This window comes from Camponotus vicinus, unplaced genomic scaffold (genome assembly GCF_025532165.1).
Source record: "Camponotus vicinus isolate PSW18456_S1 unplaced genomic scaffold, iyCamVici1.0 SCAF_9, whole genome shotgun sequence".
Taxonomy (NCBI): Eukaryota; Metazoa; Arthropoda; class Insecta; order Hymenoptera; family Formicidae; genus Camponotus; species Camponotus vicinus.
Genome location: NW_028141981.1, coordinates 16028917 through 16048055, shown reverse-complemented (window position 1 = coordinate 16048055; position 19139 = coordinate 16028917). Strand labels below are relative to the sequence as shown.

The following is a 19139-nucleotide window of genomic DNA, read 5'->3' as shown; positions in this document are numbered from 1 at the left end:
TTTGCGACTCTGCATGCGAAATATACATCGATACAAATTTTTCTGCTCCCGATTATTCTGTTTCACGTTATCACAGATTAAATATATCTGAAAAGATATTACGTACACATATGTATATATATGTACTGTATATACATATATATACATTATGTACATATATAATTATACATCATATGATTCAAATGAAGAGATGTCTTTCCCATTCTGTTAACGCAAAATTAATTTAACCAATTGTAAAATATAAAAGAAATATAAAATTATGTTAATTCACATGCTTATTTCACCCTACATGCCTATTATTAATGTATCAATGTAACTTTATAATTGAAAAAAAAAATCATTTTTTAATGCAAATAATGTAATGATAAATTAATGCTCACTATATCACACTGTAACTTGCAAATTTCAACTCTATACTGAAGAGATCACAAAACAGAATAGAAAAAAATTCCACTCATTTTCTTTATTTTGAAACATAATAATATGCGTTTCCGATTTTTAATTGCTATATTATTCATATTCAAATAGAAGCGTTTATAGCGTCTGATTTTATCTAAATGAGACACTAAACATTTAATGGACATTAAATATTTGTAAACGATTATTCTGTAATCCAGATTTAAAATATTTTTTTTAAACATTGTCATTAAGAAGATATGTTTTACTTGGAATCAAATAGCTATTCTGATAGATATATGTATATAGCTATAATAAATTGTATTATTTCGCTAATTCAATATGAAACAATATTTTTAATCAAAACTTTTTATTATTTTCAATTATCTATATTTAATCAATATTAAAATAAGAGAATTGCATATAGATAAGTTTCAATATAAAAAATAAAGGAAATAATACTGTTACTCTATATGTATGATTTTATCTTATCAAATTTATCTATTTGTTTTTATCATAACGTATTTATAAAGTAGCTCTTGAATTCAAGTATTTAATAAAAAATAAGAACTGTACAAAAAATATTTTTTTAATATTAAATAAAAACAATATCTTATCTTTATGTGTGCCACTTGACGAAGACAAAAAAGCAAAACTCATATCCTCCGAGACATGTGATAAATTTTAAAATAAATCGTTTTATATAAAGATGTATTTTTTTCTTTTATTTTAAAATTGAATTTTAGAGATATCAAGTATTAAGTTCATAAAATATTTTTACTACACGAAATGCAAAAGAAAAAACATATAGACAATTCATCCAAATCTTTACATAAATCTTACGTAAAGAGGTTTGTTTCAGAATTTATCATAAATTTTGGAGAATTACGAGATTCGCTCTTTCTCTATCTCTCCTATGCTTCTCAATTTGCGTGTCTCTGAAATTATTTTCATTATAATCATGCTTCGTAACACGAAGGTATACAATGAACGCAGGTCGTTGCAAATAAAGTGCAATGCATCGAGTTGCACAATCAGATTGCGTTTCGCAAACGCGGTCCACGTGCTGGTCCACGATTAAACAAACTTTAATTGTGGAAAATCACCGTAATTACGAAACGCGCTAGCGTAAGCTCGTTTTTTTCCCATCCTGGTATCATCCCTGATGTCAAACGAGAGCAAATAGTAAATTAAGGCTGAAAGAAAAAGAGAGTAATTTTACAAAAAATATAATTATGTACCAATTACGCAATATTATAATGAAAGATCACACAGACTCAAATATTAATGTTGCAATAATGAATTCCTATATTAGACGTAATTTACATCGAACGCATAATTTCGATTTGTAATTTATCAGCAAAGGTAAACTCAAAGCATGGTGATATAATACGTAATAAAATGTTGGATTATCTGTGATAAATCATGCGAGAACATAAAGTAGCTATTCGTTATATATATATAGTTATAGTTATAATATATAGTTATAATTATAATTGAAATATATTTCACACTTATTTAACAAACTAAATTAAATATAAAATAACAGAAATTTAAAAATATTTTTAGTAACAAAAATACATAAGAGAAAAATATACTTTATATATATAGTTAATTAAAATTCCATAAAAGTATATTACCTAGAAAAAAATATGAAACAACAGAAATATATAAAATGCAATATATATATATATATATAATAAAAAGAAAAATAATCTTTTTAAATTTTAAATTAATTTAAAAAAGAAATTTAGAATTCATATTTTAAAATCGGAGAAAAAAATGATTTACATATGTATGCGTATGAGAAGAACACGCACAAAAATATAAAAAATAAATAAAAAAGGATATATATGTATTACTATATCATTTAATTAAATTTAATTAAATTTTCTCAATTTATTTTTTGACAATGATTTTTCAGTACATTCTCTCTCTACAAAAAGCATATTTATGTCGAGACTTGAAAGTCTCGAAGTGTATTTTGTTGCCTTCTTTCTATGATATATTTATAAATATATATATATATATACTTAAATTTTTAAATTAAAAATATATAAAGTTTACCAAATCAAAAATATATAAAGTTTATCAAATCAAAAATAAAAATCAGAAATTACATCATACATTAATTAAAGTTAATGAAAATTAAATGAAGGCTGAAACTTTATATTAATTTCGAAATGTATTTAGCAATTCATTTATATACGTACGCATGCGTCGAAGAGAAATCTAAAAATGACAATCCCAAAAGATGCAAAAATTTCTTTGTCTTGATTGATCAATCAATTACTATCCAATGAGTAAATTGTCGAACGCAATTATGCATATCTAGTGAACTTTCCATTAAGTCCAATTTTCAAACGATAAACGGTCAGCAGCGTTGGCAGCATTGCGATCAATAGTGACATTTCCGCGTCTCGCGTCAACGTTGGCAGCGCCAAATGACGATCTCAACTCGGACAAGTGTGTGCTCGACTTCATTCGTTCGGCGACAATGGCGGCAGACCTCGATCAGTTTCAACAGCTTTTAAATACACTCCTCAGCACAGATAACGATGCCCGGACGCAGGCGGAGGTACGTAAGACGTCGGCACGTCTCCTGGCCGTGCGCGGAAGACGTCGATCGCGTCGCCAGGAACGCGAGTACACTCGCGTGCACCGCGCTGCGGCACATTCAGTGGCGAGCACGTTGCCGACGTGTTGTCAGAGCTCGCATGTGGGTGTCGTGGGCGGCGCGGCTCGCGCGACACGCGACCCTTCGATCGATTCGTCGGCCAACCGCGACGGGTCGAGCCGAGGAAAATCCATCGCGAGGCGAATCATTTCGACGCATTGACAAGTATATCCGCGCGCGATCGGCCGAGAAATCCAAAATGGTGTCTCGCACGCGAGTAGCGCGCGCGCGTGTCATCGGTCCGTCATCGGTCCCGCGTGTTTCGCCAGGCGTGTTCGCCTGGATGACGAATGTCGCGGCCTGTCAGATTCAACGAGGTCCCGTTACGTTGGAGCGTCTTCGGGGCAATCCGCGCGTTAAAGATGCCGCGTTACATGTGCGCAATTTACTATAGCGAGTTGCACGCGACTCCGCGTTTCATCTCGCTTTCCCGCCTACGCAGGATTCCCGCGATTTCCGGCGATCGCTTCCGCGGAGCGAGTCGCGTGTCCTATCATCTTGCTCGATGCGATCTATCTGACACAGGTCGAGGAGTCGCGACTTCGGATCGCTCGCTTGATTTTTATCGTTACGCGCGAGATATCTTGTATATACATACACGTTTTACCTTGACTCACGGCCCGATCACGTGTCACGCATTCACCGAATATTCATATATGCGCGCTGATATAGTATGCACTTGGCGTGGAATGAGTCAGATTCAACTTGGTAAATTTAATTTTGGAGCGAGCTTTGATTTTAGCATCTATACATGCTATTCATGTACACATACATTGCATATATTCTTTATTTTTATACATATACATATATGCAACTTGCAATATATATAAAACAACAGGACAAAGACACCTGTTTTTGAAGTAGAACACTTTTATATATTATTTTATAATTTTTGATATTGCTATATTATTTTAAACTTCTTGTGATATTTTTCTTTAAAATTTGATTCATAAAAAAATAAAAATTTTGTTATATTTTTCAAAACAATTATACATTTTTGAAGGAAGAGATATTGTTTGATTAATTATCCTTCATCGACGAAAGAATTTTAGCTAATATTTTTAAATAAAAATTTATTTAGGAGGCGTACGGTAATCTTCCAGTGGAAAGCAAGGTGACATTTCTTTTAACTACTATTTGCAATGGCACACTTGCTGAAGAAATGCGGTCCATGGCTGCAGTATTATTGCGTCGACTATTCGCTTCTGAATTTATGGATTTCTATCCCAAGGTAGATATTATTTCTTTATGTTTCTCTACTATTTAATTATTAAAATACACTTTTCAATCCGCATTATTAATCAATATATAATTATTTCAGATCCCACCAGAAGCACAAGTTCAATTGAAAGAACAAATTTTATTATCAGTTCAAACTGAACAGACAGATACTATACGACGTAAAGTCTGTGAAGTCGCGGCCGAAATTGCCAGGAATTTAATAGATGAAGATGGCAATAATCAATGGCCAGAATTTCTTCAGTTCCTATTTCAATGTGCAAACAGTCCATTACCAGCATTAAAGGAAAGCGCACTCCGAATGTTTACGTAAGTTTCCTTTAAATCCATTTTACGAATAATGGTATATCTATTGAAAAAGTAAAAATAAAAAATATATTGTGTATCTACAGATCCGTCCCAGGTGTATTTGGAAACCAACAAGCAAATTATCTTGATCTGATCAAACAAATGTTACAGCAATCTATTCTAGATGCGACAAATTATGAGGTAACATGCAATTTACATTAGTTTTATTTGTTCTAACGGGAGATAGATGCACGAGTTTTTACAAAATAAAAATTGCTCGTCACTTAATCCTTCCAAAAACAATTATTAAGTGCCTTTTGATGACTGTAATTTGTGAAGTATTAATTTACAGACAGATACGGGGCGTACATTTTATATGAAACAGATTTTATTTTATATTAATAATCTAAAGAAATATAAAAAAAAAATCTTCTGAAATTATAAGAAATTTTTTTATCATAATAAGAGTAAAATTATAATAATTGCAATTATTTAATTACTCAGGTCAGATTTCAAGCAGTGAGAGCAATTGGGGCGTTTATAACATTACATGACAAAGAGAATAATATACACAAGCATTTCTCAGAACTAGTTCCAGCACTAGTACAAGTAATTGCTCAATCTATAGAAAAGCAAGATGATGATGCTCTTTTAAAGGTGTTGATAGATCTTGCTGAAACCACACCAAAATTCCTCAGGGGACAATTGGATAATATTATGCAAATGTGTATGAATGTATTCTCCAATGATGAGATGCCTGATAATTGGAGACAATTGGCACTAGAAGTTTTGGTAACTTTGGCAGAAACTGCACCAGCTATGGTACGGAAAGTTGGTGGGAAATATATTGCATCTTTAGTACCATTAGTATTGGAGATGATGACTGATTTAGATGAGGATGAAAAGTGGAGCTTCTCTGATGAAATCATTGAAGAAGATAATGATAGTAATAATGTAGTTGCTGAAAGTGCATTAGATAGATTGGCATGTGGCTTAGGAGGGCAAACAATGCTACCACAGATTGTGCAAAACATCCCTACCATGTTAAATAATAGTAATTGGAAGTACAGGTGAATATTAAATCTTTATTATTTCTTTATAAGTATTAAATTATTATCATAATGATATCAAACATTTAATATTGTGTGGTATTTATCTGTGGTATTATATGTAAATAAATGTATATGTATAAAATGTCACAAAAAGTCAGCAATTGCATATACTTATATAAGTAATTGCGTTACATTTGTGACAGAATAATCAAGATGATTCTCTTTTCTAGCTGCCGTTTTGGCAGTTGGTATTTGAGACTCTCATGAATGTTCAAAAAAAATTGGCAGTTATATGTTTATATGTCTATGATTGCTATAATTTTGAAACATACAATACATTCTTTCAATATTTTTTAAATCAAATTTTATTCTATGAAATTTATTTTTTTATTCCTTACACACACATATAACATACATTAATTCTATACAATTTAAAAAAAATGAGGAAATTTGAAAAATTGAGATTTTAATTTTTTATTATTTAGACATGCAGCACTTATGGCTATTTCAGCTATTGGTGAAGGGTGCCATAAGCAAATGGAAAGTCTTTTGCCACAAATAATGGATGGTGTCATACAATATCTGCAGGATCCAGTAAGTATAACAAATATGTTTCATGATTTTATGATAATATCATTCATAAACTAGTTTGAAATTATATCTACATCATACCCCATTCATATAATTTATTAAAATGAGCCATAAATCGAGTCAACAGTCATATTCATTGTTTGAGTATGATAGTGTTACATTTGTGGCAAATTAAACAAAGGAGACAAATTCTTGCTGTATTATCGTTTTGGTAATATAGATTCCAAGATGTATCCTTTGTAGTTCCTGAGAGCTGATTGTTTACTATTAAACAGTCATAGTTTTGGAACATACACAATTTCTATTCAAAATTTTTTATATAAGTGCAAAAATCTTCGAAAATACTAAGTAATATTACTTTCAGCATCCTCGTGTAAGATACGCTGCCTGCAATGCGGTAGGACAAATGTCTACAGATTTTTCGCCTATATTTGAAAAGAAATTTCACGATAAAGTTATTCCTGGATTGTTGATGGTATTGGACGATAATGCAAACCCCAGAGTTCAAGCTCATGCTGGTGCAGCTCTAGTAAATTTTAGTGAAGATTGTCCGAAAAATATTCTAACACCTTATTTGGATGCCATAATGGCTAAACTCGAATCAATATTGACTGCTAAGTTTCATGAATTAGTTGAAAAGGGAACTAAACTCGTACTCGAACAAGTAAGTTGGATGAAATATAAATATTAATAAAAATTTTATAAAGAACTAGAATTTTTTTGCAAATATATAAATTTCTGCCTTTTTTTTATGTTTAGGTTGTAACAACAATTGCTTCTGTTGCTGATACTTGCGAAGAACAATTTGTAACATATTATGATAGGCTAATGCCTTGTTTGAAGTATATTATCCAAAATGCAAATCAACAAGAACATAAAATGTTACGAGGCAAGACCATCGAATGTGTTAGTCTTATTGGTCTAGCTGTTGGTCCAGAAAAGGTAATCAATTGTTTTAATTTCTTGTTTAATTTTATAGACAAAAGTTCATTATAATTATAATGTTCACTTTTAACAGTTTATTGCGGATGCTAGTGATGTTATGGATATGTTATTAAAAACGCATTCAGAAGGTGATCTTCCAGACGATGATCCACAAACCAGTTATCTTATATCTGCTTGGGCCAGAATATGTAAAATTCTTGGTAAGACATATGTATATATTCTAAGTGTGACAAATTATGTTTATATACAAGAACTATTAATGAACGATTAATTATTTTATATTATTGCGTAATATGATTTCTTAAAACCACTTGACTTTCTTAGGAAAACAATTCGAACAGTACCTACCATTGGTAATGGGACCTGTATTACGAACAGCTGCTATGAAACCTGAGGTTGCATTGTTGGATAATGAAGACATGGAAGGCATTGAAAGTGATCTTGATTGGCAATTTGTTCAACTAGGAGAGCAACAGAACTTTGGAATTAAAACGGCTGGTTTGGAAGATAAGGCCTCCGCATGCGAAATGTTGGTTTGCTATGCACGAGAATTAAAAGAAGGTTTTGCGGATTATGCCGAAGAAGTAGTACGATTAATGGTGCCGATGTTGAAATTTTATTTCCATGACGGTGTGAGAACCGCAGCTGCGGCAAGTTTGCCATATCTCCTTGATTGTGCTAAAATAAAAGGTTAGATAATATTTCTACTAAAAAAGTAATTATAATAACAACATTGTAACAATAATATATACATATATTAACGTTTTTACACAGGCCCACAATATTTAGAAGGTATGTGGGCATATATCTGCCCAGATTTGTTGAAAGCTATCGATACAGAACCGGAATCTGAAGTATTGTTGGAACTATTATCCTCCTTAGCAAACTGTATCGAAAATTTGGGCGCAGGTTGTTTAAATGCACCACATATGACTGAACTTTTACGGCTTGTTGATAAATTACTTAATGAACACTTTGAAAGAGCAGTTGCTAGATTAGAAAAACGAAAAGACGAAGAAGATTATGACGATGTATTAACAAAACTTAATTATACGTACAACTTTTTAGAAATTTTTCTTTGTATATTAATATTCTTTATTTATATTTAGGTCGTTGAAGAACAACTTGCTAAAGACGCCGATGAGGACATAAGTATCCTCGCTAGAATCGCTGATATTTTACATGCCTTATTTGCAACGTATAAGTCTTTATTTTTCCCATACTTTGATCAAATATGCGGACATTTCGTAAAATTATTGAGCCCCGAAAGATCATGGTCGGATCATCAATGGGCCTTATGTGTCTTTGATGACGTAATAGAATTCGGAGGACCCGAGTGCGCAAAATATCAAGATTTCTTCTTGCGACCTATGATTCAATACGTTTCTGATAAATCTGCAGAAGTTAGACAAGCAGCAGCTTATGGTTGTGGAGTTTTAGGACAATTTGGAGGAGAAGGATTTGCACAAGCATGTGCAGAAGCTTTACCAAAACTAATGGAAGTTATCAACGATCCTGAATCTAGGTCGTTAGAGAATGTAAATCCTACTGAAAATGCTATTTCGGCAGTAACTAAAATTCTCAAATATAATAATAAAGCAATCAATGTCGATGAAATTCTTCCACACTGGTAAGTTTTCATATTTCAAGCATATAAGTGATTATATCTAATAAATACAAATAAACTTTTCTAAACGCTTTTGTTTATGGTAGGCTAACTTGGCTGCCAGTTGGTGTAGATAAAGAGGAAGCACCTCATGTTTATGAATACTTGTGTGATTTGATTGAAGCAAATCATACAGTAGTTTTAGGAACAAATAATGTGCATTTGCCTCGACTTATAAGTTTCTTTGCTGAAGCGTTACTCAGAGAAGCTGTGCTTACCGATCATCCTGTTATGTCAAGAATTCTTAGTATTGTTAGAGAAATACAGGTGGGAATACATGAAAGATCACGTTTATATTTATTGTTTTCAAAAAAAGAATATATATATATAAAATTCATTTCTTTCCAGAACAATGAGACAATGTTCCAGGCAATTATAATGCAATTAACACCAGATCAGCAACAAGCGCTTCACGAGGCACTTAGCACATTAAGTTGAATTTTTAATATCGTAACAAAAGTAAAAATATAATAATATTAAATGCCCGCGTTAATTAATCTCCCGGGAAAAGAATCAGAGATTTTAGGTAATTAGATTATACCTATATAAACTGTTCGCTCCAGCCTACATACTTGCAAATATATTTAAGTATTTCATATACTATTATCCATGTAACTTGTTGAGCATATGATTAATTCTGAATTATTATCAGTTTTGATATTCTCAGATTCAGTTTTCTATTGTCAAGGATTGTTGCAAAACATTTGAAGTGAAATTTTTGTTTAATATTGTTTCATTCATGATACTGTTGTAAATGAAATTAAGTCAAAAGAAATTTTATTAACTAAATGAATTTAAATTGACAAAATTTGGAGAAATGTAGTTTATGTATTCCTAAAAAGGTTTTAAGCTTAATATTATATTTGTTTATGTAATGTATATATATATTTACTCTTCTTTCTTTTTTACATTACATTGGTTAACATTATTGAAAAATTTATGAATGATGACATCGACTTAAGCCGAATTTCCAAACGATACTATTCTCCGCCATTGAGAGCCGAATGATGCTAAATTTAAAAAACTTGGAAAAAATGGCTTTGTAAAAATTGCATAGTGCAGCGTACACATCATAGCTTTGTTATGTGAACATAATATTAAGAAATTATAATTTTCTCACTGTGATCTTTCAAATTGTGTCTATACTCTCAATTTTATTTATCCTATTTTGGCAAAATAATGACGAAGCTATAAAATAGACTGGAACCTCATTGTAGCCATGAAGCAAATGTGTGACATTGTGATTTAGATATTTTTATTATTAAATTTAGATGCAGTAACTGTTATTTAATAATATCGATAATATTGCAATGTTGAGGTCTGTATATGGATGCCTTTTGAATGAAATGTAATGAAACATTTTAGGACTTTTAGATTCATTATAAATTTAGCAATATATAATGAATACATCTCTTTTATAGGATTATATAAAAGATGCATATTTAAACACCGTATATATAAATTACAACTTTTTCTTGTAATTTTACAGCTAATTTTTATTAGGTTATACTTAGCTGTAATTTTACAATATTTTTGTCATATATCTAATGTTATCCGATAATAAAAAGGAATAATAATGAAACATATTATACAAAGTTGATGCAAATTCATATAAAATTGATCGATTCTATGCATTACATTTTCTTCAATTGATATAATACAATGAGAATCAAGATTATTAGTATTAAATGAAACAAACTCAGTGAAATGATTTGTTTAAATAATTCATCATTGCTATTTATTTATGTATACTCTGGTAAATTTGCAATTATATTAAAATTTCACTGAAGGAAAATTTAAATATAGTCAAGCTCTTTGTGGCTCTACTCTTTCAATATAAAAGTTCCAAGTAGCCTTTCTTTTTTTTTACTATGGTATCTAAAGGAGTAAAATTGAAGAAATAACATTTATTTGTACATACAACATCAAAGTATATAAATATCAAACAAATATAAAGAATTGAATTATTCAATTGTAAGTATCCTTGATATATGGCAGACACTGCCTCGACAATTGTTGCATGAAAAATCAACACTACAATCTTGTAAAATGCACATATACTTTATGCACATATAAAAATCAATGTTGGACTATTTACACGATACGTATCTGTGAGAGAGGAAAAGTAAAAATCAGTATGAAAGAAAAAATTATAGGATTCTCTTACAATTATATAGAGATTATTTTAAAAAGTTATTATTAATTAAAATAAATCTCAGCTTTGTAATTGATTGTTTTGCTTTTCACACCTACATATGCATAATAATTTTAATAAACTTTATATAATTCTGTAATACATTATAATAGTTACACACATTTTTAAGAATATAATATAAAATTAATTAGCCTATTAAGTTTTTACAAAAGTTATTAAGCTATGAATAAAACCATAAATTAATTTGCATATTCATTTAAAATTTATAAGGCTAAATAATAATTTTATAAACAACTTCTATACTTATAAAAATCGATGTGTGATGGAACAAAAAAAGCTGAAATGAAATGATTAGAAGTATCGCATAGTCGCATCGATTTATTGATTATTATTTTATCAGTGTCACAAAAGATAAAATATTTTGTGTAGGTATCCTATATAATTTTTAAAGCAACGAGAACTACATGTAATGGTTGCAAAGTATCATATCAGCATAGTGTGGTTATTTATAGTATTCGCATTTTTCACTGTTTCATTGTATGAATATGTTTCAATATATTGCATCAAGGATAATAGGTCAATATTGGCTATTGAGTCAGCTGATATCAGGCACTTTATATGATGTGAATTAATCCTATCTGTATATTTATAATTAGAACAGTTGAGAAATAATTATTGGAGCATCATCAATTTCATTTATATGCGTCAAAAATAAATCTGTGGAGAAATTTTTTTTTTTTAATGTCAATAAGCGCTCAGAAATATATTAGTACCAAAAAGTTATAGGTAAAGATGCCTTTTAAAAAGTATAAACTCGGACTAGGCATATATGAATAATTATGTGATATGTGAGTAATTGTGTGATATACTTAAAGGCAACCTGTTGTAAAATGAAAACATACTACAAAGTAACAGGAGAACCTTGGAGAGCGTCATTTGCACAACGGTACTTATATGTATATATATATGAGGTACTTATGTGTATATAAGCGAAATGCATTTAACATCTTAAACTTTTCTGTGCAGCTATATGCATAAGTACCCATATATGTATATAATTGTCTATGTACCTCTATCTCTTTATAAATCTTTAATCTGAGAGCTTATAACGCGCAGTTCAAACTAAAAAGAAAAAATATCCATTAGCAGATACCGCAAGCGACGACTCTGAACGTTCCTATAAAAAAAATCATTTCCAGCCGCGACTCTGACACATGTGTATAAATCATATGTGATTTGCGTAAGATTATCTTTTTCTGTATCTTATCATGTAAACATATGAGATTATCAAAGTGTGCTAGGTCAATGTCGGGAATCGACGAAGTCGCGTCTCGGGTGTGAATAAAAACAGTGGAAGGAGTTTCCTCGAGAATGCGCCATATGCCTTCTACCAATTGTTACCTTTTTTTCTGCAGCCCACTCTCCACATACGCATTTCTCGTATATGTAGAGAATGGTCTAGAGGAAAAGAAAGATGACAATTACGTGTATGTATGTACGTTATGCGGACGCAGCCGGCACATGACGCCGGTGATCATCCGATATTACGTCATCGTCAGCCCCTCGACGCTCGTCGCGACGGAGGAGCGTCCGCGCCTGCGCATTACACGCGTATCCACCGTGTCGCGTGAACGCGAACGTGTCAAACGCAGCGTACGGCGTGTCGAAAAATCGCGCACTCGATTCGATCCGCACATCGGGATTTATTGATCCGACGCGAGAGATAAGTCCGGGTGTCCCCCGTTATCGCCGGTCCTCCGCGAATCTTGAAATTGCATCACCTCGTGACACACCCCGGGTGCGAGGCGAGAACGCGTTTGCGACGCCCGGCAAATTTCGAAGAGTGCCCTGTGTTTGTGTTGCACGCGCGCGACTGGCTCGATAACGGTAAGAATCCGCTCAGGTTGCTCTGTAATTTGACAGCGCGGCTCGAGTGTTAAATATAGAGGATCCATCGCGGAGAGAATTCGCACGGAGAATCCCCGCAGTCTGCAATTGTCATCCGTAGAATATCCGCTCTCGTATGTCACATTTGAGAGCGACGCGTGAAATAATTGATATGAAAAGATCGATGTGAGAAATTGTTCCCGAGTGTTATATATATTGCCACTTGTCGGCAATATATTTTAACGAATACTTATAGACACTTTGCATTTGCGCTTCGCCAAGAAATCCGCTGAAATTAACTTTTTAACTCCGGGAAGTAACCAATGACTTCGATGTTGATTGAATGAATCGATGTTGATTAGAACGGAATATTCCAATTGTCATCGTCAGTAGCAATTGACTCTCGACAGCATATATTTATAACGGTAAATGCACTGCAACAAAAGAGAAAACAGGAAAAAAAAAGCGGAAGAGCGCCGGGTACGTTGATTATTACGGTCAAGCGACCGTAAATCACGTAATGCATAAAACATGGTGCATTGCACCATTTTCGAAACTTCACATATGGAGTGAAATTTTCGAAATTTCGCTTCTTGCGGAGGAAAGATCGGCTAATTAATAAATTTTGTTTTTTATTTTTCAAGAGAATTCCTTTTTCTCTCGAATTTCCAATTTTTTAAATATCGAGAAAATGATTTATGAAAGAAAAAAAATTCTTTCCCATGACACAGTTGGCTCAATCTCCCTTACGTGGAGATTCTTGTTTTTCTTATTTTTGCCAAGATAGATATACACATGATGTTTAGTCTAGATATACACATTTAGACACGTGTCTAAATACACGTTTCAAATTTAACATAGCGAGCTCGACCAATCACGCATTTAATACACAAAATGCAACGTGACGTTTCTCGTATTGAAAACGCAATTGGTCGGCTTCTCTGCATTTGCTTACGTTTTATGCGGCTATATGCAAATCCACCTCATCAGCAGTGTTAACATTCTAACAGGTTTTCAATCTATTTTTTGTATGACCCAGGGTTACTTTCTCAAAATTGCACTCAAACGGATAAAGAAAAAAACAAGGATAAGTGAATTTTACACGGAAGGCGTGCAGCTATAACGAGGAATTGACCTATCGTGGCAGGCGTCTGCTAGGTCAGCTGTTTGCGTATCGTGGTATGGCCATTAACTCGAGACGCTGTCGAGGTAGAGTCTCTTGCATCACGTTGCATTTAACGTCCAGTCTTTCTCAACTTGCACCGCGGAAACCCGTTACGACTTCGCGCTTCTAGTCTAACTCTACGAAAGTACGCTGATTGAGATCCAAGGAGAAATTCAACGCTGCTGACACAATCGTAGTCCAGTTGTTTCTCGTCGCTTTCCTCGCATAAAGAGAAACGCACCAACGCAGATCCGATCGTCCTGGCTCGTAAGTGCTGAGGAATTCCGTCAACATCGATTCTCGTGTTACATGTATCGATAAGCGTCGTATCTCGTTTTTCATACGGCTTTTACGGGGTGAATTTCTTCAACGGAAAATACGGCACGTCGCCGGATATCGTGCGTGACACGCGACTCGCAGGCGCAGCGTCGTGTGACGTCGATTGATACGCCGTAGATCGCGAATTTCGATCTTTAAAGCTTATCTAAACATAAAAGAATCATGCCGTCGTGGATTATACGTTTCCGACCTACCCCTGATAGTGTAATTATGGTTAAGATTCCTCTCAAATATATGGATATTAATATTTATTTATTATATTTATTATAATTTTGTTTCTATAAATGGACAGATATGTGATATCATATACTCAAAGTAGCAGCAATATTATATTCAATTATAATATGATTGTTTCTTCACATTTATGTAATTTATTAATAGCTGTAAATATTGTGGTATAAATGCCCCTTTTTTATCTTAGAATTATACTGCATAATTTGACAGTGACATTCATACATTTACAGTTAAACGAAAGCTGTATGGCAACAGCATTGCAAAAGTAAGAAAATGTCCAGGAAGCGTCCCAGAGAAGAAACTATGCTGACTACTGTATCCCACCAGAATAATATTAATGGAGAAAACCCATCTTGTTCGAGGGAAGATTCTCCGATTCATGCTGTAAGTATTAACATATGTTATTAGCGCAAGCATATAAATGATAGAGTCACAGTATGATTGCATCTGATCTAAAAATATATCATTGTGAAATTGCAAAATGAGAATTATATATATATTTATAAATTCTCTATATTGAATCTATTGATATCATCAATGTTATTTATAAGAGATACAATCACTTAAAATTATCTACTAAAGATAATATAATATTGTTCTTTAACTGATAATAACCTGGCGTGATTCTAGATTAGCATATCTAATATGATAAAAGCTTGAAAATTCTTAGTGCTCCAATAGTCTTGTTCAGTTTCTAAAAGTAAAGTCCCATTGACACACATATTGAATACGATTTAACATTTATTTAAAAATGTATCCTATAATTTTCTCTAAAAAGCTAAATGCAATTGTGTAACTTCTGTTTTTTATTATACATCAAGTGTTTTGTATGTTTTTAATATAAAAGTTAATTGTAATTTTACACAAAGAGCTAAGACATAAGTTTTAGCTTTACAAATATCAGTTAATCAAATTGTATTAAAACAATGACTTGGGGTTCTAAACAGAATTGTACTGAAAATAACGATGCAAATTTACTGCTTTTAAAAAATTGTACAAATCACGTATCAATTTACCATGAAAAATTTCAAGTGAGTTTACTTAAATCCTTTTTTACTCCTTTTAGTATATTAAAATAAGAATGTAATATTACAAGTCAGAAATGGAAATGGAATAAATTGAAATGGTAATATTAAAGACACACAATCTATAATTAAATCTTAACACAAGTCCAAAAGAAAAATTTTTCTACTTCGCTCATTTATGTACAAAATGTCAACAGTTCAATTTTTTATTTATTTTAGTCTATTTGTAAAGAAGCACCTTTTAGTGATGATTCAGAGGCTATTATAGAGAGAAATGCATGTGATTACAATACAAGAATTACTTTAAAACAAGCAAGGAGTGGAAAAGGTATATTTCAAAAATATCATTAATAATACTAAATCATTATTTTTTTTCATTTTGATGTATGTATTGTTTAAATTTTTTTTCCAGTTCCTAGAAAAATTCGAGTTTATGCCGACGGTATTTATGATCTTTTTCATCAAGGACATGCACGGCAACTTTTACAAGCAAAGAATATCTTTGCAAACGTTTATCTCATTGTTGGAGGTAACTATACAAAATTTTATTTTAAAAATTAATTTTGCTATTTACATATTATAAATCATATTACTTATATAATTATATTTATGATTTTATTTATATCTTTAAATTACGATAGTACTATAAATATTTATAGCATATCAATCATAATTTTTTATTTTACAGTGTGTAATGATGAGTTGACACATAGTAAGAAAGGAAGAACTGTAATGACAGATTTAGAAAGATACGATGCTGTTAGGCATTGTAGATATGTAGATGAAGTTGTCCGAGATGCACCTTGGGAACTTGATGATGAGTTTATTAAGAAGCATAAGGTACAATCATCGAAAAAATGATTTATATTTTAAAATCTATTAAATAAAATCCTACGTTTAATACATTAAAAAATTAAATATTGAATGAATATTATGTTACAGATTGACTTTGTGGCTCATGACGATATACCATATATGTCAGACGATAGCTCAGACGTTTATGCTAAACTAAAAGCTAAAGGCATGTTTGTAGCTACACAGAGAACAGAAGGCGTTTCCACATCGGATATAGTTGCAAGAATAGTCAAAGATTATGACATGTATGTTAGAAGAAATCTTGCGCGAGGTTACAGTGCAAAGGAACTTAATGTTTCTTTTCTTAATGTAAGTCTCTATTTACTATTTAATAATGATATGTCCATATATTACATTCAAATTGTTAGCTGGAAAGAGATATCACAATTATATATATATTGAAAAAAATATATAATCAGAAATAAAGGGTAGTTATAATGAATAAAGTATAATTACAACAAGAGAAATTTTAAAGGAAAAAAAATTTCGCCTACAAAACAAATTTGATGATCTGAAAGATAAAGGAAAAAGAGTAATGGAAAATATTGGTGAGAAACGAATGGACATGATAAGCAAATGGGAAGAAAAATCTCGGGACTTTATCGATGCTTTTCTTTTGCTATTTGGAAGAGAAGGCAGATTGGTATGTATACATTTACAAATATGTGTATGTATTGTATACAAATATATTAAAAATTTTCATTTATAGTCAACAATTTGGAATGAAAGTAAAGGTCGCTTGATGCAAGCATTATCTCCGCCAGCAAGCCCGAAAAGAGATGGCAGTCCAAATAGCAGTAACAGCAGTAACAGCAGTAACAGTCACAATGATGAAGATCCGACAAGGTACAATTTTTAATATATATTAAAAAGTTTACATATATATATTTTTGATACTAAACTATATTTGTACATCTTATATTAGTCCACCACCAAACAAGACAGGACGCTATGAGTTTTCACATCAAAACAATCATTATTTAAGCGATGATTATAGTGATGATGAAGAGGAAAATTTACACTCCAAATGATAATTGATTACATTAAAGCAGCATTATGTATTCTTTTTGACCAAACTATCGTGCAATTTTTATTTATTACCTTGAAAATTTAGATGTATTTTCATACAATTGCATAAATTCCTAATGCAGAGTGTAATGATATGCTTGATGGATTTTGTATGACATGAGCTGGTATATATATTAAACATATTGCCTATTGTGATGTGAAAGTTTAATGTGATCTTGCAGATTTTATTATTTACATCATAATATATACATGATGGCTTAGTTAGCTGATACATATAGACTGTTTAAAGTAATATAATATTCAATGTCTTTTATTATTATTATTATTATTATTATTATTATTATGTTTCGGAGGCACTATTTCACCCAGTTCCTATATTCTTTAATGCAAATGCAATCGTTATTTATATCTTTAATTTTGTATTTTATTATAATTATAAATCTTGATTGACATACAATGACTCTTAGTTATAAGCATAATTTCTGATCTGATTGTAAACATAACAGTCATTTTTCATCAAGCAAATTGATCTAAATATTTATATTTGATATTAAAATCTAATATTTTATAATGTTTAAACTTTGTTTTCAACAAATTTTTAAAAAGATTTATATCTGTGAAGGCAGAGAATTTATTGGATAAATAAGATGCACAAATCTGTGCTCCAAAATAAAATTTCATATGATGATATATATATGTATATATATATATCAATAATATACTTATAATCAGGAATCACTGTATATCAATATTTTTAAGAATAAGAATAAATATTGATATTAATTGTATTTATATTGTAAAATATTGATTTATTTTAATTAAGATGCTATAGATTATTTCCATAATAAATTTGCTTATGTTTAGAAATTTTTATAAAATAGCTTTGAATTAATTGGATGAATTAATTGAATAATCTTTTTCATATTTATGCATGTATTCAATTTTAATTTTAAAGAAAACAATCATAATATATTTCAAATTACTCTTTGTTTTAAATAGCACAACTTGATATATAATGTTCATAAGTCACAAGATATGTACAAGAAACAAATACTTTTACATTCATAAATTACAAAATTATGTCATATTCCATGCTGTATAAGAAATAAACACAAACATGTAGAATTATATACTTATGATGAAAAGAAAGATTTGTTTTAAATGAGACTTATTACATTTAATAAAAATTTATGAAATAAATTTCTTCTGTAATTATATATTATTTTAGTTTTTTATATGATAATTAAAATAAAGGAAAGCATTTAAGAAAATCTTTGATTGCATTGCAAATGTAATTAATCAAAGAGTAATATATAATATTTCTTGATCAAGAGTCAAACAAATTATAAAATTGAAATTTTTAATTATATCACTATAAAATATACTCTTCTAGAGGAAAATAATTTTAATGTTAATATGTATTAGTAAAATAAAATCAGATCAATGAGCTAATTAAATTAATGAATGTTACTTGTATATGAAAGACATATGCCTATGATAGTTTTTCATGATATACTATAATACTGCCACAATTTTATATATGTAGCTTGCATTTAATATTTGTTGTGCAATCTCATTTCCAATCTCTAAAATATT

At 30.8% G+C, this 19139-nt stretch overlaps 2 protein-coding genes and 1 non-coding gene across 8 annotated transcripts; all 3 read left to right on the top strand.

Annotated features, from left to right (window-relative positions):
* The first annotated feature begins 2814 nt into the window (after positions 1-2814).
* Karybeta3 (karyopherin beta 3) lies at positions 2815-9988 on the top strand. Its single transcript, XM_083109279.1, has 14 exons — positions 2815-2974; positions 4155-4304; positions 4395-4621; positions 4705-4801; positions 5105-5670; positions 6138-6246; positions 6608-6907; positions 7003-7185; positions 7262-7388; positions 7513-7878; positions 7963-8219; positions 8298-8818; positions 8902-9121; positions 9203-9988. Exons 1-14 carry the CDS (start codon positions 2894-2896, stop codon positions 9290-9292), a joined length of 3294 nt encoding a protein of 1097 aa, XP_082965405.1. The 5' UTR covers positions 2815-2893; the 3' UTR covers positions 9293-9988.
* Positions 4838-4973, top strand: LOC145977569 (small Cajal body-specific RNA 8). The gene has a single exon (XR_014440565.1).
* A 2625-nt stretch (positions 9989-12613) lies between the features above and the next one.
* On the top strand, positions 12614-17756 carry LOC145977359 (choline-phosphate cytidylyltransferase A). Of its 6 annotated transcripts, XM_083109285.1 has the most exons (10): positions 12614-12896; positions 13936-14105; positions 14865-15018; positions 15879-15987; positions 16072-16188; positions 16348-16499; positions 16602-16823; positions 16990-17157; positions 17224-17360; positions 17440-17756. In XM_083109285.1, the coding sequence occupies exons 3-10, from the start codon at positions 14908-14910 to the stop codon at positions 17543-17545; spliced, it is 1122 nt and encodes a 373-aa protein (XP_082965411.1). In that variant the 5' UTR covers positions 12614-12896; positions 13936-14105; positions 14865-14907; the 3' UTR covers positions 17546-17756. The 6 variants fall into 6 exon arrangements, with proteins under 6 accessions (XP_082965411.1, XP_082965409.1, XP_082965413.1 ...); XM_083109283.1 differs by lacking the exon at positions 13936-14105; XM_083109287.1 differs by lacking the exons at positions 12614-12896; positions 13936-14105 and adding an exon at positions 13887-13906.
* Positions 17757-19139: the final 1383 nt, after the last annotated feature.